Genomic DNA, 24,530 nt, shown 5'->3' with positions numbered 1-24,530 from the left:
TGTGTGTGTGTGTGTGTATGTATTATAATCTGTATGATGACACTTGCATACACATATACATTTTATACAGCCTCACTCACTCAAAGCATATTTCTTGTTTAGGAAGGGAGAAAAAAAAGGTGACCCAAAAAGAAAGATAATACAAAGGGTGTATGCAATATCTTATCTTTAAAGAAACAAATTCGAAGTAGGGCTGGAAACGTGAAATCTGGATTGCTTTAACAGAAAGGCGTGTGTGTGTCTGTAAATATAATTAATGTTAAATGCTATACCTGAATTTGTAGGATTTGGTATAATGGGGAAGGATAAATATATAAATGCAGCCTCTCAAGAACGAATGGAAAGAAAGAGACGTTAAGGAAGGTGCAGAGAAAGCAGAGTTGGGTTTAGTGTGCTTTGCAGGACTTGCAGTCATGCTTATAAGAGTTTTTTTAGGGAGAGAGATGTTGATAACTGGAATACTGGCATACATAGTAATAATCGCATTGGCATTTCGAATGTTGATAAGATAATAACTAAGCAAGTACATAGTAATAATCGCACTGGCATTTCGAATGTTAATTATTTATTTATTTATTTATTTTGGTTATTTATTATTCTTCTTCCTGCTCTAAATATCATCATAGATTTTATTTTACATTTTTATAATCAATCTATAACACAAGTTAATTGTTTTATCTATCTATATGACATGTGCTTTTATTCCTTAAAAAAAACATGAGAAATATTATCATATTCTCAATTCTAAATTAACACTTTTATTGGGTTTGAAAAGAAAACAAAAACAAACAAAACTAATCATATTAGTCGTATTAAAATAAATATAGACTTCATTTTAATCTTTAAAAAAGATGAGTTTTAGACTATAACCATGTGTAAAATTAAAATCTAATTTTAGTCCCCGATACATTTAATCATCTCATTTGTTAATTATATTTTGATGTTTTATTGCTTTCTTTTTTCCTATTTTTAATGTATTAATTACATTTTATTTTCATTTTCATTTCATTCATCATATTATACATTTAATCATCTCATTTGTTAATTATATTTTGATGTTTTATTGCTTTCTTTTTTCCTATTTTTAATGTATTAATTACATTTTATTTTCATTTTCATTTCATTCATCATATTATATTTTGATGTCAACATTTACGGAAACTAACTTTTTATATAATATAGGAATATAATTTGTATAATCTTCATTTAGGTACAATAATTCATTTGATATATTTCGCTATATCCATTGAATATATAGGTACATTAATTCAATATAATACATTTCGGTACATACATTTTGGTATTGACATTTAGGTATATTAATTCAATATAATATGTTTCGGAACATACATTTAGATTCTTTATAATATATGTCGGTATAAACATTTTGGTACAGTACATTTATGTATTTACATATTTATGTGTCACTAATTTCTTTTAATATTTTCCCATTTATGTTCAATTATAATTGAAAAAAACTAATATGTGCGTATTAATAAAATTAAAATTTTAATATGGAGACATTAAATAAAAATACACATTAAATAAAAAAAATAGAATATAAAGTTTAATAAAAGTACACTTTAAGAGATTAAATTGAATATGTAATATTCTAGTACTAGGTTTTTTTTTTTTTTTTTTTTTTTTTTTTTTTTTTTGGTTTAAATTCTAATCTTTTGCAAGGACTAATGTTCAAAAACCCCTTAAAATAATGCAGTTTAAAGTGAATTTTGTCTAGTGGTGTATTGTTTAGTAGTACAACATTATAGTAAAGATATAGTTATGTGCATGTACGCGAAAAATTTCCTAATTGGAGGAACTCATTGGACCTTTTTCATGTTTATGTGCATTTTGATTTCTCACTATACAAACGTTATCGAGAGGAGGGATCAAATGCAAAACCTTGAAAGTAAGACGAAAGTTCTTGAATAATGTTAATTTTTTTTTCAACTTTGAGAGTTATTAAGATGCCCAAAAATGATGATTTTACACTTGATGTAGAATAGATGACCGGGTGAATAGAAGAAGAAATAGACCGAAGGAAGACAAAATGATGTAGTGAGAATTTATAGATTTGACGTCCAAGCTCCATTTTGGGCCGAAAAAGCGTGGCATCCTGTTCAAACTCACAGCTTTGTTGTGATGGATTTTAGCAATCTAAGGTTGTTTAGGCTTCCAAAACCACAAAATAAAGTATGTAACAAATTTCAGACTTTTCAATTTCTTTCCGAATTCATGTCGTTTAATTTCCTAAGCCCCTTAGCTTCCCCAGGGGTGTGTTTATATCTTTTTAAGCCGTTTGGCTCCCAATGTAATTCATCAATTCAAAGTAACTCAAAATAACTTTTGGGGTTTTTCTTAGACTTTGGTGGATTCTAAAAAACTTGTTCTTCAAGGTTTTTACGTGGGTATTCCTCTTTGCTTGTGCTGCGTCAGCACTACTCTAAGTACTGTTCTTTTTATAATCCTACCGTTTAGAATTTCAAAACAAAAAATGGTATATTTATTACCAGTATCATCTCCCCTCAATTCTTCGCTCCTTCAGATTTTGTGCTTGATTTATTTTCCCCCTCAATATATTTTGAGTGAAGTTTTCAGCATTCGCAATTAAACTTTCGTTGCAATTCAGGAATAATAACTTATTATTATTATCTAGGTTTTTAACATATTAGCCCATAAGTGGCATATGCGAGGATAAATTGGACTTTTAGGAGATAGTTCCTCTCCGAAGTCGCTGCTACATGTGTTTAATCGTTGTCCGTTTGCTCAAGCCACCCTTTTTGCACCCAACATCGACCCAGGGCCTAGTAGCTCCGCCTCTTCCTCCTTCATGGATTGGCTCTCCCATCGTGCTATCACCCTACCCTCTGGACATAGTTTGATTTCTTATTGGTTATTATCAACTCCATATGGTGTGCATGAAATGCTTTTCTCTGGGACGGTAAGGTTGCGGATCCTGCTGTGGTCAGCCACCTTGCAGGGCTGTACCTCTCTGATTATCCTAGTGCTCAGCCTGCCGCTCTCTCGCACCGTTCAGCCTCTTCACATTGGCTCCCTCCCCCAGCGCATTGGATCAAAGATTGATGTGGGTGGCTCCTTTTGTTCGTCTAAAAATTTTGGGGGTGTTTGGTGTGGTATTTCGCGAAGAAGTCGATAGCTATGCTGGAAGTTTTGTCTATAAAATATCTCACTTGACTTGCCCCAATATGGTGGAGATTCTTGCTGTTCGGGAAGGACTTGAACTGGTTGTACAAAAAAATTGGCAGCTTGTAATCTTGGAATCAGACGCGCTCAGGGTTGTTCAGCTATTGGCAACCTCTCTAATGGTTTTTCTGCCTCTGATTTATTTATTGAAGATATCAAGACCCGCCTGCGAGCCTTAATTCGATGACTCCAAAATCTGTCATTTTCACCGTTCGGCTAATGTTGCGGCACATAGAATGGCCAAATAGGCCATAGTGTCTAATTCATCAAGTTGTTGGTTCGAGAAGCCATCAGAATTTATCCTAGATGCTCTCCTGACAATTGTATGCATACTTAATCTTATGAATAAAATCGCTATTGTTTCTCTTAAAAAAAAAGAAAATAAAACATAAAACATAATAAAACACTACTCGTGCCTTTCATGTGATTATTTTGTTGAAAAAATTCCTCTTCACTTGTAAATGAGAGGTCTTAGGTTCGATTCTCGACAAAGGTGAATTTAAACCATATTATTATTAGCACATAGTGAGGCTAAGTCGATCCCCTCTTCCTTATTGTAGATAATATCGTTTGTTCCAATAAAAAATAAAAAAAATAAAAAATAAAGTCATTAGTAGTAGGGGTGCAATTTGGATTGGGCCAACCTGAACTCGTCCATGTCCAACCCAATTTCCAAATGAACTAATGCACATATTACACCCAAGTCTAACAGCCAACAACCTTTATAATATTTGGTACAATTTCATTTATAGGTATAGTTGATAGTGTTGAAGCTTTTGACATTGGGGTTTCATGTAGCACTAAACTTGATTCTATTTGGTAAATTATAGGTCCTCATGTACTTTGTTTTAAAAGATAATAATGACTGTTGTGAATATATGATATACAACTAACTATTTTTCTTATTTAAAAGGAATATTGCAAATTGAATTTGGACAACAAGACTTGAGTTTGGTGTTTGTTTATATTTACAAGCTATGGTATTTTCTTGTATTTTTAATCTAAACTTAGCGTGATTAAAACTTGCGTATTTGGTTTAACTTTTAAGTGAATATCCATTTTTGGAGCTGAATTGAAGTTTGATTGATTTGTGATATTTAAGTTAACTAGCTTTGATGCTATTTGACTTTTTTTTTTTTTTTTTTAAAAAAAAATTATTGCAAAATAAGTTGTTATATAATTAAACTAAAAAAAGTTGGGTAACCCGAACCCAACCCAAGTAACCTGAACCTAATTAAATCCGGACCCGAATGAACCCGATGAAACTCAACCCAAACCCAAACCCGAATTGTGAATGTTGGGTTAGAATTTGGTTGATCTTCTAATCCGCCCGAGTTGCACTTGTAATTAGTAGCGTATTCAAAATCTAAAAGACATTTAAGTTATGGCTATAAAGAGAAATAATATTGGACCACTAGCTAATTAATCACATAATCGAAATGGAGTGCAATGATTTTTTTTTTTTATCGATTTATTTATTTATCAACCCGTGGCCTGCTCGTACTATCATGATTGCTGCTAACACTGGATGCTTTATGTTTGTTCATCGTACATCGTGCGATCATAAATTATTTAAAATTTAAAATTTAAAATTTAAATATAAATAGTAACTAACGAAAACTGACCAGATGATGTACGATGAACGGATAAGATTGCAGGATTCCTAGGATCCCGTGGAAAAGAATCCTTTTCCCTTATTTAAGAACCAATTGGAAGCACATAAATATATTAATACTAAAATATGAGAAATTTGGTGTAAGTCACACAATGAATTAATAATAACAAATTACGAGATTTGAATATAAGATTTTTTTACTCTTAAACTCCAAAATAATGCCACTAAATCATTGTGATAATCGGTTTGACAATTAGATTGTTGGACATACTGCATAATATTTCCAAAATTGCAATCATAAATAGATTTCTTTTTCATCAATTAGTTAAAAAATGGTTCATGTCGTTTTGACTAACAAGTTGTCGCTCCCCATCACCATCAGGATGTAGATAAAAGAAAGAGTGGACCTTTTTCTTTCTGAATGCAACCAATCATTATATCAAACCCCTTTTTGTTGCTTCAAAAGATGAAAATGAATGAGGCGGTCACGCGGAGTCATTCATTTGAGAGATTTTTTTGTGTGATTGGTATATGAGATGATATATTACGTGTAATTATATAAATAGTGAGATATGTGTGTTAAAATGTTAATAACTTAAAAAATAAAATCCTTTTTCACCATTTATACAGAAACACGTGGTGTATCATCGTGTTCCAGTCACAATCAAAAATTTCTCATTTCACTATATAGGAAAAGGAAAGGGAAGCAAAAGCACCAGAAAACACAGCAGCTTCAAATGAAATAACCAAAAAGGAGAAGTTAATTGATTTCTGTGGGTGAGCTGGTGAAGTAAACCAAAAGCGAACGTTAAGAGAAAGAAAAAAAATGATGGGAACCTGTCAGACTACCGTGCGACCACCCCAGACAGAGAAACTGGCTGAGAACGATCATCTACTGCTTGATGGAACCGAGGAACCAGAAACCGTTAATCACGCTCTGACCGCACGGTCGTTAATCATCGACCAGGTTGGGGTTCCTGTCTCTTTAGAGATCAAGGATACAGAAGTACGATCCTATAGAACAGATCCTGTTCAAGTAAGGTCGTGAACTGTTATCCTTTGTTCGGGTATATGAACAGCTATACTATTTTGGACGCGGTCGATGTGGGACTTAAGTGCGGTATTCCGCCTAACAGCTGAAGAGCTCGCTTTCTCTCTTTTTTGTTCAATTACTTTTCAAGCTTGAATAAACTGCTATCTGGATATTTAAACAACAGAAAAGTTGTGTCATTGCTTTGGATGATTGTTTAAAGTTAAAACATGATGAATTGTGTTGGTAGATTGCTTGTATGTTTTATCAAGTTTCTCTGAAAACTGAGCCTTCTTGGTGGTTTCTGATGGGGTTTCACAATTCCTGAAGTCAAATTGCTCCAACAACTTGCAACCTAGTTATTACACACTTCGCGTTGAATTTGAATGATCAAAACCGTCTAGTTTTTAGATCTCCGTCTAAGAATAATCCTTGCAAAGCGTCATTGTATTCAAAATTGTTTGGGATCATTTGATTATAATCATGAACATTTATTTGTTTTAGAAACCTCGTGTTTGTCCATTTCTTGGGTTGATACATCTGACCGGTGTTACAAACTCATCCGGCCGATCAATTTCTACCGTAAGACTGCCACTTGAATGGGATTCCCAGTTTCATTTTGTATGATTCAAACACAAAAGTTAAGTGATTGTCAACTCACTCCAGATCTTTCCATTTAAAAAATGTATGAAAAACACGAGCTATCGATGAAATGTTTTTGCAGAGTTCTTGATTGGCCTCAAATGAATGCTTTTGCAGATGCCGTAGAAATATTCTTAATTGCCCCTCCCTCTTTTTTTTCCATGCTCTTTCCAAAAACAAATCAACTTTCTTTATTGCCCTTGCGGTAAAGAAATGAACTTCTGAAACTGGTAGCTTCTACCACTACATTGTACCAATTCCCATAACTTGTTTACTCATAAATGGAAGGAAGCGTTGTGTTGGGCAGTCTTCGACCATGAACAAATGAACTGAAGAGGTGCAATGCTCTTGAAGGTTGAGCATAGGGGACCATATGAGCAGCACCCCTTACTGTGGCAAAGGTCAACAGATTTCCGTACTCTGTAGCCCAACCGCCCACCTATTCATAAAACATGTACAGATTTTCATAAGCAATGTTGAACAGAGACGGACATTCAAATTTGAATAGAATTACAAAAGGAAGTGCATAAGCACCTGGCCTTTGTGAAACCAAGCTCCGTATGGGACTGTTATCGGGAACTTTAGGTCATGTGCTAGTTCACGTATCAGTGTCCGGGAGCCAAGGAATGGTACAACAGAATCTTGATCCCCACTGCATTTGGTTGATAATCATGTTATGTAGCATCACTAAAAATTAGAGTATGTACTATTCAACTTAGCTATGTACTATTCAACTTAGCTCCTGTACACATTAGCATAACAAATTACCTGAAAACCCAAACAGGAATATGATTTTGAACTATCCTTGTGAGCAAGGGAAGGATGTTGATGTTTTCATCAGTATTGCTGTAATTAAGAACGCTGTACAATACAAAGACGAGAAGATCAGTCATATGACATATGCGAGAATAGACTAAAGATAAGTTATCAAATTCTACCGATGCATAAGAAAGGTTTTATTCACTTACCCACTACACATACTCCAAGTATAAGGCAAGTTTGTACGATTTGCATGAAGGGCTTTCTGAACTTCAGGAAGGTTCAAATAAAAACGTCTTTCATATGTCATACATACATCAACTCCAACACTTATCTTAGTAGCCTGCAGAAAACAGGAGTGGAGGAAAAACTCGTTGAAACAATGAAACGACAAGTTGCATGAAATGCGAATGAAAGATGAAAAAGAAGTGTAGAGAATACCATTTTCCGCAGTCTCAACTCTTGCTCCACTATAGATGGATAACAAACATCAAGAATCACATCGTAATTGTTTATGTAATCACCAACTATTTGATTTGCTTGAGATATTGCTTTGTTGCATTCAAGGCTTAAATTGTGAGTATTTGCAGAGACATAATCGTCAAAATCGCATTCCTTCGTGATAGTAAGGCCAATTTCATCAGAAATCATTCCATGAGACCAAAAGTATTCATATGTTGCCAGAGCATCACGATCAAGTCTCAGCAGTGGATTCCCAATCTGCAAGATAACAAATAAGAAAAGTTAAGAAAAAAAAGGAAAAAAAAAAAGGGAACTGACAACTATAGAGATAGATGAAAGCGAGGAATTCAAAAATATGTGAAGTCTTCTTACAGCAACCCCTTTAAGATTGAACTTGAAACCTGTTGATTGTTTATTATGGTCTAATATAGCAACGGCCAATTGCGGTATGTAGTGCCCTGTACATAAACAGTTCAGACGGTAAGAACTGTTTCCAAATGATAATTCGTACACAAGAAATGTGGGAAAGAAAGAGTAAAAACTAAAATTGTAACTGCAACGATTATATTTAGGAAAAGGTTTGAACATATTCTAAGAGTTCCGTTTACTATTACTAGTTTATAGAAATGAATCAGACTTTGCAGACCTGCATAGCTTTCTCCGGTAAGAAACAATTCTTGGGATCTGAAAGTTGGAAACTTCTCATACCATTTCAGCAAGAATGTGTGCATATCTCTTGCTGCCAAAATCAAATGACAGTGAAAAAAAGTTGTTAAGCTTGGTTGACAGGTTTCATCAACCAAAAGCAAACATGTAGAATAAGCACACCCTTGAATCAGTGTAAAGAAACGAAAGCGGAATTAGCTATTCACTATACCAGTTGAGGCATCCCCAGAGTTATAATCTGAACTTGTATTCGAGTAGGACCATCCTACTCCAGCAGGAGACTCAACAAAAAGGAGATTTGATGCTACAAGAAAAAAACAACTGGTACACTATTTAGTTATGATTCCAATTAACAGCTGAACAGAGACACTCCGGAAAAAAGGAAAATTCACATGTTCTATACGGACACACCTCTGTTCCATGACATTTTATTTGTCCTGAGGCCTCTACCGTCACCTGTTGGATAAAATGGACCCAACTCCGTAAAGGCACCTCCGCCGATGGAAGAACACCCCGGACCTGAACACAAAGTTACTGATCCGATGTTATAAACTATTCGGTGTTTAAGATCCTCACTTTCAAGGACAATTGTAAAGACCACAAACATTGAGATAACATTTCATTCTGCAGACAAGGGTATGGTATAGTAATATGGCATACATAACAAGTTCTTTTAACAAGCAACCAATTTCAAGTTGGTTACAACAAATGCAAAAATATCCTAAAAATAAGAAACTGCAGCAGATTTGATAAAAAAATCCAACTGAATATAAAGGATTACCGAAAGCTTTTATGCACACCCTATACAAATATGTATACATATACATGATTTGAAGAATTCATCATAAATAACATGAAAATATCAGTTAAATGCACCTATGAATTACACAGCAGAGTTTAACCAATGTTTGCAATTTGCTTTCAAGAAACCCAGAAAAGGGTGAGAGCTTACCTCCATTGAGCCAAAGAGTGAGGGGCTTCTTGTCAGGCTGCTTATCTGCTTCAGCAAAGTAGTAAAACAAACTCCTCCCAGCTTTCACATCCACATCAACATACCCAGCATACTGTTTGAACCCAACACTTGGCTGACCAGGCAGACTCACTACCAGATCCTATGCTGGGTATCCCTCCACTGCACCCAGAAGCAACAACCACTCACACCCCAACAACACAGTCAAAACCCCACTAAACCAACACCTACCCATCTCCCGAAATCCCAAAATACCTCAGAAATTCCACCCCTTTTTCAATTCCTAGGCAATTCACTCTTACACAATGTGTGTGTGTGTGTGTGTGTGTGTGTGTTATAATCTGTATGATGACACTTGTATACACATATGCATTTATACAGCCTCACTCACTCAAAGCATGTTTCTCTTTTTTTTCTTTTTTCTGAAAAGGAGACAAAAAAGGGGACCCAAATAGAAATGTAATACGTGAAAGGCGTTTGTGTGGATAAATATAATTAATGGTAAATGCCAGATCTAGGATTTGGTATGACAGGTAAGAATAAATGCATAAATGCAGCCTCTCAAGAATCGAATGGAAAGAAGGAGACGTTAAGGAAGGTGCAGAGAAAGCAGAGTTGGGTTTTTTACTGTGCTTTGCTGGAGTTGCAGTCATACTTACAAGAGTTTTTTACAGAGAGAGAGAGAGGGAGAGACATTGGGGATGGAAGTGGAAATTATTGGCATACATAGTAATAGTCGCATTGGCATTTCTTTTTCTTTTCTTTTTTTTCTTTTGTTATTTAGTGTTTTTCTTCTTGTTCTAAACACCATTTATAGATTTTATTTTAAATTTTATAATCAACTATATATGATAGATTAATTTTATAATCAACTTGTATCACAGATTAATATGTCTTGTTTGTTGGTATATTATGTTTTACTATCTTTTAGTTCAGGTCGTATGTTTTGCAAATGAATTTATCTTGGTATATTAATTTTTGTTAAAAGAAATTAGGTAGATTTATTGGAATTAGAAGATGCATGAAATTACATGATTTTAATTTATCTCTGAATTAAAAAAAAATGTAAAATGAGTATAAAAAAATAAAAGTGGAGAAAATGTAATAGTTGTGACATCCCACATCGCCCAGGGGAGTGATCCTTAAATGTATATTCCCATCCTTACCTAGCACGAGGCCTTTTGGGAGCTCATTAGCTTTGGGTTCCGTAGGAACTCTAAAGTTAAGCGAGAAGGGGGCTAGAGCAATCCCATGATGGGTGACCCACTGGGAAGTTGCTCGTGAGTTCCCAAAAACAAAACCTTGAGGGAATGGTAAGCCACAATATCGTGCTACGGTGGTGGAGCGGGCCCGGGAAGTGATCCGCTCCGGGCTGGGATGTGACAATAGTGGATTTAAGCTAATAATCACTAAGGAATAGGAGAGAGAGTTTGAACTTGAAACACAATAGAGTGAAGAAGAATACTCAAAACACGAGAGCATCCACTTCTTGCAATTATAATTTATCTTAGAGAAGAATGATTCATATTATGTATAAGAGTCAAGTATTTTTCATATGCAGTTATGAAAAAACTTTTGCATCATTTTTTTGGGTACAATCGATACTTTACACTAATATAATGAAGAGGGATGAGGATCTAGACCCAAAATGCAGAAGGTTGGAGAAGAAATCTCTAACCATTAGGACAATTCACTAATTACAACTCAATTAGTAAATTTCCAAATTTCTTAAGAAGGATGAAATTGGGAGTGCAATGAATGTACAAAAATTTAATTATATGTGAAAAAATACCATGGATTTCGAATGATTGGTTGTATCTGGTTATATGAAATTTGTAATATTACATTGTATCCAATCTGTCATGAACCCCATTTATGGTTTTCTCGAATGAAGGTATATCTTGACCCGAGACAGTTAAAGTAGGTATTAACTTCCCATCCTATCATAGAGGTAACATTATAAAACAATGCGACAAAAAAATAAGGTGGCAGCCCATGAAAGTTTTCTTTTAGACAGCATCTTTAGATAATCTCCATCTGTTGGTAAAAGAAAGTAAAAACAAAAGCAACAATTACTTTCCAGTAACGGGTGGAGATGCTCTTAGTAATCTTGTTAATCATGAGGAGGAAGTAGAAAACAAGATTTCAATGGACAAAAAGGGAACTGGAATGAGATTATCTTTGGATCTCTTCCACCAAGACCACCAGATTAAGTGATTTGGACTTTTGAAATTTTATCCAACGGTCGACCTGTTTTCATCTCTTAAAAACTAAATTAATATTTGACCGTTGGATAAAATTTTAAAGGTTCAGATCATTTAATTCGATGATTTTGATGGAAGAAGACAACATGTTGAGTGTTTTTTTTTTTTTTGTTTAAATAAGCATGGGAAGAAGACAACATAGCCGCCCTCGATTGTCAAACAGTTTACTCTCCCTCAAGGTCACTCTGCAGGCCACACGAATATCTTTATTCATTGAAAAACAGACTTGATCCCATCCGGTTCTATTTTGTAGGATTCTACGTATCCTTACATCTTAATCATTTATCGTGTATCATGTGATCAGAAATTATTTGATTTTTGTCTTATTTAAAATTAAATACAAATAGTATCTAACGAAAAATAACCGCACGATATGCAATAAACAGTTAAGATATAGAAATTCTTAAGATCCTCACAAAGTGGATCCGAAGAACATCCTCTTCCTAAAAAACCATTAGAATTATTATCGTTTTATATAGTCCATACTCGTGGGGCTCAATTGAAAGAGCCAAGGTTGTCATTCTCAATTCTAAATTAACACCTTTTATTGGGGTTTGAAAAACAAAACAAAAACAAACAAAACCAATCATATTAGTCAATATTAAGATAACGCATTTTAAAGTGAAGTTTGACTACTCTAGTATATTGTTTAGTAGTAACATGCAGTTATGTGCATGTACGTGAAAAAAAAAGTTCCCTAATTGGAGGAATTCTTTGAGACCTTCTTCATCTTTCTATTCTTTTTTATTTCCCACTATACAGACGTTGTCGAGAGAATGAGGGCTCGAATCAAAACCTCAAAAGTAGGATGAAAGCTCTAAGCTGATCATTTTGCACTCCTTCAAGTACATATTCATTTTATGTTATTATACTTTTTGAATTTTGAAACACAAGATGACATTTTTTTAGTGCCAGTACTATCTCATTTCAATTTTTCGCTCCTTTGAGAGTTTGTGCTTGATTTCTTTCCCCCTCAATATATTTTTAGTGAAATTCTTAGTGAAGTTTTTAGCATTTGCGGTTAATTTCACATCCCAATTAGGGCTCCACCACATTCCAAGTTTGACTCTGTCGTAGCACGATATTATCTGCTTTGGGTCTCAACCACGCCCTCACAGTTTTGTTTCTAGGAACTCACACGAGAATTTTCCAATGGATCACCCATCCTAGGATTGCTCTCGCGCGAACTTGCTTAACTTTAGGGTTCCGATGAACTCCGAAGCCAGTGAGCTCCCAAAATGCCTCGTGCTATATGGAGGGGAGCATGTACATATAAAGCACATCACTCCCTCTCTGTTGGTTGATGTGAGATGTTACAATTAAACTTTTGTTGCAATTCAAGAATAAGAACTTATTATTATCTAGTTTTTCGACATAATTAGCTCACAAGTGGCATATGTAAGGATAAATTGGATTTTTGGAAATGATATTAAAACACAAAACTCGTGCCCTTCATGTGATTATTTTGTTGAAAAATTGAAAAACTAAGTCATTAGTAGTGTATTTCAAATAAGGTTTTAAAAGACGTTAGGAACTAGTCGAGCGCCGGGCTGGAGCTTAATGTCTAGGAGGATGCCTAGGCGGACTATGATGATTTAAGTAAATCTATTATATGTTGTGTATATAAGTGTCTGTATCCATTTAAGTATGTAACAAGTCTCTTATAATTTATTGTAAAAAATAAATGCAAAATAAAAGTTATCTATTTTTTGTCAAAGTGAGTTGCAACTTAGACGGGTATGGGCAGGTACCTATGTGAAATCTCATTCCTGGATTTCACTATTTCAAACTACGTATTTGTATTAAGGGATTTTATATTATTTTTGAGAATTTATATTAACTTTAGATTTTAATTAAACTAATTACGAAGTTTGAATTTTGGTCAGTAATCATTAAAAATTCGTGGACTTTGCAAGGTCACACTAAGTACAATTGGATAGAGTTCGATCATACGAGCGCGTAGGCTAAAATCGTTCGCGAATCGAAGTTGCAACGAAGAAATTAGAGACGTTTTAGTTGTTTGAAAGGAAATAAAATAATAAAAAAATAAAATGATTAGAAGCTGCCAGGTGGCAGCAAGCGAGAGGGGAAAAATGAGAGATGCGGGAGATAAAAGAAAGGAGGGGGAGAGCTAATGGGAAGGGAGAGCAAGAAGGGGAAAGGAGAGACCGAGTTGGGTCATTTTGATCCGTTTGTGGATCCGCAAACCACCATTTTTGACCTAGCCATATCTCCCTCATCCGACTTCCGTTTTAGGTGATCTTAGTGTCCGTGGAAAGCTCATGACGAGACCAACATCTTGGTGTTGTTAGATTTTCCATTTTCTCACTCATTTTTCCAAGTCGAAGCCACAAAGTGCCGAGGGTTTCCGGCGAGTTTTCTCATTTTCCGATGACTACGACAATGATTACTGTTGATCACCACCACCAATAGACTCCCCTCAACCCCAGGAATAAAGCCAAGCAGTGGTGGAAGTGTCGGAACACATATAGAGGTCAAATCGAAGCACACCAATTCCTAAGGTTTCCAGCAGTCCAAATTTCAGGCGTACCTTTTTCTTTCCGAATGCAACCAATCATTATTTCAAACCCCTTTTTGTTGCTTCAAAGATGAAAATGAATGAGGCAGTCAGGCAGAGTCTTTCATTTTCTAGGAAAAGGAAAGGGAGCAAAAGTACCAGAAAACAACTACAATGCAGCAGCTTCAAATGAAATAACAAAAAAAGAGGAGGAACCAGGTTAAATTATGAGTACAATTAAAATTTACAGTGTTCAAGGAACATGATCTAGTAAGAAAAAAAAATGAAAACATGAAATTAAAAAAGAAATAGTCTCCTCATTATGCGATTTTGCCGAACTTTTCCTACCCTTAGTGTAAAAATATCGATGTAGTAAAAAAAAAAAAAAAAAAAACACGAAATGGTCAGGCACTTAAAGCCCTCTGTGTGGTCGATCAATAGGTGCTTCTCCCAGCATTCGAAGGGTCCCAAGCCCACCGGTTCCTATGTGAATCCGCTCCTGAACACAGTCCTACATTTTTTTATCTATCAATCCTGCGATTTTCTTTCCATCTATATTTAGTCAGCAGAAATGAAAAATCAATATTAAAAACGAAAGAATTATTTCCGTGGGTGAGGTGGTGTGAAGTAAACCAAAAACGAACGTCTTTGAGGAGACAAAAAAACATATATAGGAACTTGTCAGACTACCGTGCGACCACCCCAGACAGATACCAGTTTGGGATTCCCTCGCACAGACCAGGTTGGGGATTCCTGTCTCCCGCTTGCACAGACCAGGTTGGGGATTCCTGTCTGTCTCGGGGATTCCTGTCTCCCGCTCGCACAGGTTGGGGATTCCTGTCTCCTCGCACAGACCAGGTAGGTTGGGAATTCCTGTCTCCCGCTCGCACAGACCAGGATTCCTGTCTCCCGCTCGCACAGACCAGGATTCCTGTCTCCCGCTGTCTCCTCGCACAGACCAGGTAGGTTGGGGATTCCATCTATATTTAGTCAGCAGAAATGAAAAATCAATATTAAAAACGAAAGAATTATTTCCGTGGGTGAGGTGGTGTGAAGTAAACAAAAAACGAACGTCTTTGAGGAGACAAAAAAACATATATGGGAACCTGTCAGACTACCGTGCGACCACCCCAGACAGATACCAGTTTGGGATTCCCTCGCACAGACCAGGTTGGGGATTCCTGTCTCCCGCTTGCACAGACCAGGTTGGGGATTCCTGTCTGTCTCGGGGATTCCTGTCTCCCGCTCGCACAGGTTGGGGATTCCTGTCTCCTCGCACAGACCAGGTAGGTTGGGAATTCCTGTCTCCCGCTCGCACAGACCAGGATTCCTGTCTCCCGCTGTCTCCTCGCACAGACCAGGTAGGTTGGGGATTCCATCTATATTTAGTCAGCAGAAATGAAAAATCAATATTAAAAACGAAAGAATTATTTCCGTGGGTGAGGTGGTGTGAAGTAAACAAAAAACGAACGTCTTTGAGGAGACAAAAAAACATATATGGGAACCTGTCAGACTACCGTGCGACCACCCCAGACAGATACCAGTTTGGGATTCCCTCGCACAGACCAGGTTGGGGATTCCTGTCTCCCGCTTGCACAGACCAGGTTGGGGATTCCTGTCTGTCTCGGGGATTCCCGCTCGCACAGACCAGGATTCCTGCAGACCAGGTAGGTTGGGGATTCCTGTCTCCAGCTCGCACAGACCAGGATTCCTGTCTCCCGCTCGCACAGGTTGGGGATTCCTGTCTCCTCGCACAGACCAGGTAGGTTGGGGATTCCTGTCTCCCGCTCGCACAGACCAGGATTCCTGTCTCCCGCTCGCACAGGTTGGGGATTCCTGTCTCCTGTCTCCAGCTCGCACAGACCAGGATTCCTGTCTCCCGCTCGCACAGGTTGGGGATTCCTGTCTCCTCGCACAGAGACCAGGATTCTTGTCTCCTGCTCGCACAGGTTGGGGATTCCTGTCTCCTCGCACAGGTTGGGGATTCCTGTCTCCTCGCACAGACCAGGATTCCTGTCTCCCGCTCGCACAGGTTGGGGATTCCTGTCTCCTCGCACAGACCAGGTAGGTTGGGGATTCCTGTCTCGGGGATTCCTGTCTCCAGGTAGGTTGGGGATTCCTGTCTCCAGCTGGCTCCTCGCACAGACCAGGTAGGTTGGGGATTCCTGTCTCGGGGATTCCTGTCTCCAGGTAGGTTGGGGATTCCTGTCTCCAGCTCGCACAGACCAGGATTCCTGTCTCCTCGCACAGATCAGGTAGGTTGGGGATTCCTGTCTCGGGGATTCCTGTCTCCAGCTCGCACAAACCAGAATTCCTGTCTCCTCGCACAGACCAGGTAGGTTGGGGATTCCTGTCTCAGGTAGGTTGGGGATTCCTGTCTCCCGCTCGCACAGACCAGGATTCCTGTCTCCCGCTCGCACAGGTTGGGGATTCCTGTCTCCTCGGGGATTCCTGTCTCTTCGCACAGACCAGGATTCCTGTTTCCCGCTCGCACAGGTTGGGGATTCCTGTCTCCTCGCACAGACCAGGTAGGTTGGGGATTCCTGTCTCCAGCTCCTGTCTCCTCGGGGATTCCTGTCTCTTCGCACAGACCAGGATTCCTGTCTCCCGCTCGCACAGGTTGGGGATTCCTGTCTCCTCGCACAGACCAGGTAGGTTGGGGATTCCTGTCTCCAGCTCGCACAGACCAGGATTCCCTTCTCCCGCTCGCACAGGTTGGGGATTCCTGTCTCCTCGCACAGACCAGGTAGGTTGGGGATTCCTGTCTCCACCTCGCACAAACCAGGATTCCTGTCTCCTCGCACAGACCAGGTAGGTTGGGGATTCCTGTCTCAGGTAGGTTGGGGATTCCTGTCTCCCGCTCGCATAGACCAGGATTCCTATCTCCCGCTCGCACAGGTTGGGGATTCCTGTCTCCTCGGGGATTCCTGTCTCTTCGCACAGACCAGGATTCCTGTCTCCCGCTCGCACAGGTTGGGGATTCCTGTCTCCTCGGGGATTCCTGTCTCTTCGCACAGACCAGGATTCCTGTCTCCTCGCACAGACCAGGTAGGTTGGGGATTCCTGTCTCCAGCTCGCACAGACCAGGATTCCTGTCTCCAGCTCGCACAGACCAGGATTCCTGTCTCCAGCTCGCACAGACCAGGATTCCTGTCTCCTCGCACAGACCAGGTAGGTTGGGGATTCCTGTCTCGGGGATTCCTGTCTCCAGGTAGGTTGGGGATTCCTGTCTCCAGCTCGCACAGACCAGGATTCCTGTCTCCTCGCACAGACCAGGTAGGTTGGGGATTCCTGTCTCGGGGATTCCTGTCTCCCGCTCGCACAGACCAGGTTGGGATTCCTGTCTCCTTAGAAATCAAGGAGACAGAAGAACAATCCTATAGAACAGATCCTGTTCAAGCAAGGTCGTGAACTTCTATCCTTTGTTCGGGTATATGAACAGCTATACTATTTTGGACGCGGTCGATGTGGGACTTACGTGCGGTGTTCCGCCTAACAGCTAAAGAGCTCGCTTTCTCCCTTTTTTGATCAATTACTTTCCAAGCATGAAACTGGTATCTGCATATTTAAACAACAGAAAAGTTGTGTCACTGCTTTGAATGATTGTTTAAAGTTAAAACATGATTAATTGTGTTGGTAGATTGCTTGTATGTTTGTATCAAGTTTCTCTGAAAACTGAGCCTTCTTGGTGGTTTCTGATGGAGTTTCACGACCCCTGGAGTCAAATTGCTCCAACAACTTGCAACCTAGTTATTACACACTTGGCGTTGAATTTGAATGATCGAAACCATCTAGTTTTTAGATCTCCATCTAAGAATAATCCTTGCAAAGCGTCATTGTATTCAAAATTGTCTGGGATCATTTGATTATAATCATGAACATTTATTTCTTTTAGAAACCTCATGTTTGTCCATTTCTTAGGTTGATACATCTGACCATTGTTACAAACTCATCCGGCCGATCAATTTCTACCGTAAGACTGCTACTTGAATGGGATTCCCAGTTTCATTTTGTATGATTCAAACACAAAAGTTAAGTGATTGTCAACTCACTCCAGATCTTTCCATTAAAAAATGTATGAAAAACACGAGCTATCGATGAAATGTTTTTGCAGAGTTCTTGATTGGCCTCAAATGAATGCTTTTGCAGATGCCGTTGAAATCTTCTTTTCTACACTTATCGCCCATCCCTCTTTTTTTTCCGTACTCTTGCCAAAAACAAATCAACTTTCTTTATTGCCCTTGCGGTAAAGAAATGAATTTCTGATCCTAGTAGCTTCTACCGCTACATTGTACCAATTCCCATAACTTGTTTACTCGTAAATGGAAGGAAGCGTTGTGTTGGGCAATCTTCGACCATGAACAAATGAACTGAAGAGGCGCAATGCTCTTGAAGGTTGAGCATAGGGGACCATATGAGCAGCGCCCCTTACTGTGGCAAATGTCAACAGATTTCCGTACTCTGTAGCCCAACCGCCCACCTATTCATTAAAACATGTACAGATATTCACAAGCAATGTTGAAGAGAGACAGACTGCCGAATTTGAATAGAATTACCAAAGGAAGAGAGCATAAGCACCTGGCCCTTGTGAAACCAAGCTCCGTATGGGACTGTTATCGGGAACTTTAGGTCATGTGCTAGTTCACGTATCAGTGTCCGGGAGCCCAATAATGGTACCACAGAATCTTGATCCCCACTGCATTCGGTTGAAAATCATGTAATGTAGCAACACTAAAAATTAGAGTAGGTACTGTTCAACTTAGCTCCTGTACACATTAGCATAACGAATTACCTGAAAACCCAAATGGGAATATGATTTTGAACTATCCTTGTGAGCAAGGGAAGGATGTTGATGTTCCAATCAGTATCGCTGTAATTAAGAACGCTGTATAACACAAAGAAGAGAAGACCAGTCATATGAGATACGCGAGCGTAGACTGAAGATAAGTCATTAAATTCTACCAATGCATAAGAAAGTTTATATTCACTTACCCACTGCACATACTCCAAGTATAAGGCAAGTTTGTACGATTTGCATGAAGGGCTTCCTGAACTTCAGGAAGGTTCAAATAAAACCGTCTTTCATATGTCATACATACATCAACTCCAACACTTATCTTAGTAGCCTGCAGAAAACAGGAGTAAAGGAAAAACTCGTTGAAACAATGAAACGACAAAGTTCCATGAAATGAGAATGAAAGATGAAAAAGAAAACAGATATTGAACAAAATAAAGTAGAATAGAAAATACCATTTTCCGCAGTCGTAACTCTTGCTCCACTATAGATGGATAGCAAACATCAAGAATCACATCGTAATCGTTTATGTAATCACCAACTATTTGTTTTGCTTGAGATACTGCTTTGTTGCATTCAAGACTTACATTGTGAGTATTTGCAGAGACATAATCGTCAAAATCGCATTCGTTCATGATAGTAAGGCCAATTTCATCAGAAATCATTCCATGAGACCAAAAGTATTCATATGTTGCCCGAGCATCATGATCAGGTCTCAGCAGTGGATTCCCAATCTGCAAGGTAACGGATAAGAAAAGTTCAAAAAAGTGAACTGACAACTATAGAGATAGATGAAAGCGAGGAATTCAAAAATATGTGAAGTCTTCTTACAGCAACCCCTTTAAGATTGAACTTGAAACCAGTTGATTGTTTATTATGGTCTAATATGGCAATGGCCAATTGTGGTATGTAGTGCCCTGTACATAAACAGTTCAGATGGTAAGAACTGTTTCCAAATGATAATTCGTAGGCAGGAGATGTGGGAAAGAAAGAGTAAAAACTAAAATCGTAACTGCAATGATTATATTTAGAAAAGGTTTGAATTAATTGTAAGAGTTCCGTTTACTAGTAACAGATTATAGAATTGAAAGTATATCAGACTTTGCAGACCTGCATAGCTTTCTCCGGTAAGAAACAACTCTCGGGATCTGAATGTTGGAAACTTCTCATACCATTTCAGCAAGAATGTGTGCATATCTCTTGCTGCCAAAATCAAATGACGGAGAAAAAAGTTGTTAAGCTTGGTTGACAGGTTTCATCAACCAAAAGAAAACATGTAGAATAAGCACACCCTTGAATCAGTGTAAAGAAAGGAAAGCAGAATTAGCTGTTCACTATACCAGTTGAGGCATCCCCAGAGTTATAATCTGAACTAGTATTCGAGTATGACCATCCTACTCCAGCAGGAGACTCAACAAAAAGAAGATTTGATGCTACAAGAAATTAACAAATGGTACACTATTTTGTTATGATTCCGATTAACAGCTGAAAAGAGACACTCCGGAAAAAAGGAAAATTCACATGTTCTATACGGCAATACCTCTGTTCCATGACATTTTATTTCTCCGGAGGCCTCTACCATCACCCGTTGGATAAAATGGACCCAACTCCGTAAAGGCACCTCCGCCGATGGAAGAACACCCCGGACCTGACACAAAGTTAATCAGCCGATGTTATCAACTATTCGGTGTTTAAGATCCTCACTTTCAAGAACAATTGTAAAAACCACAAACATTGAGATAACATTGCAGAAAAGGGTATAGTAATATGGTATATATAACAAGTTCTTTTAACAAGCAACGAAATTCAAGTTGGTTACAACAAATGCAAAATATCCTAAAAATAAAAAACTGCAGCAGATTTCAAAAAAAAAAAAAAATCCAGCTGAATATAAAGGATTATCGAAAGCTTTTATGCACACCCTACATAAATATATATATATATATATATATATAAATATACATAATTTGAAGAATTCATCATAAATAACATGAAAAATGTCAGTTAAATACACCTATGAATTACACAACAGAGTTGAACCAATATTTGTAATTTGCTTTCAAGAAACCCAGAAAAGGATGAGAGTTTACCTCCATTGAGCCAAAGAGTGAGCGGCTTCCTGTCAGGCTGCTTATCTGCTTCAACAAAGTAGTAAAACAAACTCCTCCCAGCTTTCACATCCACATCAACATACCCAGCATACTGTTTGAACCCAACACTTGGCTGACCAGGCAGACTCACTACCAGATCCTCTGCTGGGTATCCCTCCACTGCACCCAGCAGCACCAACCACACACACCCCAACAACACAGTCAAAATCCCACTAAAACAACACCTACCCATCTCCAGAAGTCCCAAAATATCTAAGAAATTCCACCCCTTTTTCAATTCCTAGGCAATTCACTCTTACACCATGTAATGGCATGTGTGTGTGTGTGTATCTATATATATATATATTTATGCAGAGAATGCCAATGGAAAAGTGCACAGTGCAAAACAGTGCACATGCGGGCCAAAACTTTCGTGTCACAGGCTTGGACAAAAAGTAATTGAACGAAAATACCCCTCGGCCAAAAAAATTTCAAACATGAAATATGAATGCATAAAATAATCCAAGGGTAATTTGGTAAATTTGGAAAGAGAGAAAAGAAAAAAAAATGAAAAGGAATAAAGAAAAGGATAAACAAATGACAAAAATATTTAAAATGTATAAATCACCGATAACGCACTGTGATTCAAAAAATGTATTTTGCACGCGATTGTTTATTAAATATTATTTCTCAATTTTTAATTAAGACGTGCATTGTGCCAGTTATAAAAAAGTTTCCCGCACGCGTATAATAATATGATTCAATTAGTTGTCAAATGATCATTTTTTTTTTATAAAATGTCTTTCGCAAGCGGATAGTAATGTGATTAAATTAATTGTCAAATAAATTTTTTTTAACAAATAATATTATCTATACTAAGGGAGAGGGAGTGCGCTTAGTCTAAGGGGGAGGGAGTGCGCTTAGTCTCACAATGGGCTAACAATAATGTAATTCAATCAATTGTTTATCAAATATCATTTTCTCTATTCCTAATGTAAATTTTATACAAACCGATTTTATTATGTTAATTCAGCGACTGTAATTGGTTTATAAGGGGTTTGTTCTAGCATGATCGAAAATTATTCATTTACTTCAAATATTTAATTTTCTTTTTGTCAATTTACATATATAAATACATTTATAACGTGTAAGTCGCGAATGACATGCTGTGAGTCAAAAAATGTCTTATACACGCGCGTGAAGGTTAATATATTATAATGTGTATGATGACACCTGCATACACATACATTAAAACAGCCTCACTCACTCAAAGCAAGTTTTTTTTTAGAAAAGGAGAAAAAAAAGGTGACCCACAAAGAAATTATATTTTATATACTAAAACTCAGTTTCCCAACATTGTTCATTAACAGTGATTTGACTAATTTGCCCTTGATGTACCCGTGTTGGTCATCGTGGCTTTTTCGTTTGTTTCCAGAACAAAGCTTTTTCATTTGTCCCTAGACCCTGAAATTGAACCAAAAACCTGCGTTCATCTAAATCAACCCTACAATCCCGAAACCAAAATTCATCCAGATCGTTCCAATCGTCAACCTTAAATGGAAATCATAGAGTATCGTGAATGGCTCGCCGGGTAAGAATAAATGCATAAATGCAGCCTCTCAAGAACCGAATGGAAAGAAAGAGACGTTAAGGAAGGTGCAGAGAAAGCAGAGTTGGGTTTCTTACTGTGCTTTGTAAGAGTTAAAGTCATGCTTAAAGCACTTTCACCATGTGCTCCAGCCCGAGGGACAGGCGCAGGTTCAGGGCCAAAGAGCCCGAGTGATGAAGCCCAGTGTGTGCTGGCGATAGAGCTCGAGGGAGAGACTCGGCAGGAGTTGCCAGCCCGAGAGCCCGAAGGCCACGTGACGAAGGCTGACGTCTTTATAGCCTTTTCGACCCTGTCTAGTCAAGAGCTCATTGGCAGCGACGGAGGCCTACGTCTTTATAGCCTTTTCGACCCTGTCCAGTCAAGAGCTCATTGGCAACGATGGAGGCCTCCGAGCAGGTGCTGAAATGGCAGTGACGGAGGCCAGGGTTATTTAGTGTAGGGGTGGAGATACAAAAGATAATTATTGTTCATTAAGAGCAATTACTATTCACTCGGTGGATTAAATAGTAAATAGCCCAGGGGGGCTTTGCAACGGTGGAGTTGCTCTTATAAGAGTTTTTAGGGAGAGCGAGAGATGTTGGGAAGGCAAGTGGAAATTATTGACGTATATATTAACAATCACATTGGCATTTCGAATGTTGATAAGATAATAACTAAACAGTAATACACATCACACCAACACTGTCAAACACATCGACATCTTATTTAACCTTTCATTGAATATTTTTGGCCAAATTTGCATTACTTAATTCTCGATTATTTGCAAATTAATAATTATTTCTTTAATGATAAGATTTACTATGAAAATTAAATTTATACTTAATTATTTCTTCTTATTTCTTTTTTTTTTTTTTTTGGTTATTTATTGTTCTTCTTCCTCCTCTAAACAGTTCATTTATAGATTTTATTTTAATATTTGTAATCAACCTATCTCTTCTAATTGTATTTATCTACGTATATGACATATTTATTTTATAATCACATATTAATGTGTCTTTATTCTTGAAAAAAAAAACATTAGAAATACTATCATTCTCAATTCTAAATGAATAGTTTTATTGGGGTTTGAAAAGAAAACAAAAACAAACAAAACTAATCATATTAGTCATATTAAAATAATGCGGTTTAAAGTGAATTTTGACTACTAGTGTATTGTTTAGTAGTACAACATTTTATAGTAAAGATGTAGTTAGGTGCATGTACGTGAAAAATTCCGTAATTGGAGGAACTCATTGGACCTTTTTCATTTGGGTTGTGATTTTCACACACCTTTAACTACTTTTCCTACATCCTTCCATATTTTTTAATACTTAGTTGATATCCTACTATTTAATTTTCCATATATACAACTCCCTATTTAATCTTTCATTAATTACCATCAAAAAGTAGAAAGGGTATATATGGAAGATTAAATAGTAGGATACCAATTAAGTATTAAAAAACAGAGAGGGATGTGGGAAAAGTAGTTAAGGGTATGCAAAAATCACAGCCTTTTTCATTTTTCTATTCATTTTGATTTCTCACTATACAAACGTTCCAGAAATGTTTCTGAATTTGAAGACTTAAAATCCAGACATTATCTTGGATTGCCTATCTTAGCATGATCGTTTTAAATTACAACAACTTTGAAATTTACATTTGGAGTGTATTTTCATGTACAGGACAAGGTGTGGATTAGATAGCAGGATCTAGTTGGAAGACAAGATTTTGTGAATTCTAAATAAATGCAAATCATAAAAAATAATCACAGTGGATAAAATTATTGGCTTATATGCACTAATGAAATATGGCAGCCTTTCAGCTCCCACCCAAGGGTTTTTTAAAGAATGATGTAATTAAAGCAATTACATGCTCTATTAAGTATGTTTAATATACAGTTGTGGTAGTTGTAAGGGAATGAAATATT

The 24,530-nt window shown here is 37.5% G+C and overlaps 2 protein-coding genes and 2 non-coding genes across 4 annotated transcripts; all 4 read right to left on the bottom strand.

Moving 5' to 3' along the window:
• Positions 1 to 5,653: 5,653 nt before the first annotated feature.
• On the bottom strand, positions 5,654 to 5,865 carry LOC137727197 (small nucleolar RNA U3). Its single transcript, XR_011067767.1, has one exon. It is a non-coding gene; the product is annotated as a small nucleolar RNA U3 (small nucleolar RNA).
• Positions 5,866 to 6,304: 439 nt separating this feature from the next.
• Positions 6,305 to 9,886, bottom strand: LOC137726168 (serine carboxypeptidase-like 42). The gene is made up of 10 exons (XM_068465048.1): positions 9,331 to 9,886; positions 8,790 to 8,897; positions 8,590 to 8,682; positions 8,359 to 8,451; positions 8,085 to 8,170; positions 7,692 to 7,970; positions 7,460 to 7,593; positions 7,260 to 7,352; positions 7,026 to 7,143; positions 6,305 to 6,930 (listed from the first exon to the last, which is right to left on the bottom strand). The coding sequence occupies exons 2-10, from the start codon at positions 8,803 to 8,805 to the stop codon at positions 6,763 to 6,765; spliced, it is 1,080 nt and encodes a 359-aa protein (XP_068321149.1). The 5' UTR covers positions 8,806 to 8,897; positions 9,331 to 9,886; the 3' UTR covers positions 6,305 to 6,762.
• A 7,547-nt stretch (positions 9,887 to 17,433) lies between these two features.
• On the bottom strand, positions 17,434 to 17,539 carry LOC137727198 (small nucleolar RNA U3). The gene has a single exon (XR_011067768.1). It is a non-coding gene; the product is annotated as a small nucleolar RNA U3 (small nucleolar RNA).
• A 683-nt stretch (positions 17,540 to 18,222) lies between these two features.
• On the bottom strand, positions 18,223 to 21,373 carry LOC137725274 (serine carboxypeptidase-like 42). Its single transcript, XM_068463907.1, has 10 exons — positions 21,016 to 21,373; positions 20,466 to 20,573; positions 20,266 to 20,358; positions 20,036 to 20,128; positions 19,757 to 19,842; positions 19,381 to 19,659; positions 19,123 to 19,256; positions 18,923 to 19,015; positions 18,709 to 18,826; positions 18,223 to 18,610 (listed from the first exon to the last, which is right to left on the bottom strand). The coding sequence occupies exons 1-10, from the start codon at positions 21,266 to 21,268 to the stop codon at positions 18,443 to 18,445; spliced, it is 1,425 nt and encodes a 474-aa protein (XP_068320008.1). The 5' UTR covers positions 21,269 to 21,373; the 3' UTR covers positions 18,223 to 18,442.
• Positions 21,374 to 24,530: the final 3,157 nt, after the last annotated feature.

This window comes from Pyrus communis, chromosome 2 (genome assembly GCF_963583255.1).
Source record: "Pyrus communis chromosome 2, drPyrComm1.1, whole genome shotgun sequence".
NCBI classification, from domain to species: Eukaryota; Viridiplantae; Streptophyta; class Magnoliopsida; order Rosales; family Rosaceae; genus Pyrus; species Pyrus communis.
Note: the sequence above shows the minus strand (reverse complement) of the source record. Positions and strands in the feature narration are given on the sequence as shown.

Bases quoted from the DNA above. Each gene is read 5' to 3' on its own strand.
- LOC137726168 (XM_068465048.1), bottom strand. The intron at 8,452-8,589 runs GTATAGTGAATA...TGATTTTGGCAG, and splicing joins CTCTGGGGATGCCTCAACTG to CAAGAGATATGCACACATTC. The intron at 7,144-7,259 runs GTAATTTGTTAT...AACCAAATGCAG, and splicing joins ATTCCTGTTTGGGTTTTCAG to TGGGGATCAAGATTCTGTTG.
- LOC137725274 (XM_068463907.1), bottom strand. From the start codon at position 21,268: ATGGGTAGGTGTTGTTTTAGTGGGATTTTGACTGTGTTGTTGGGGTGT. The intron at 19,843-20,035 runs GTCTGCAAAGTC...GTTTATGTACAG, and splicing joins TACCGGAGAAAGCTATGCAG to GGCACTACATACCACAATTG. The intron at 19,257-19,380 runs GTATTTTCTATT...TGTTTTCTGCAG, and splicing joins AGTTACGACTGCGGAAAATG to GCTACTAAGATAAGTGTTGG.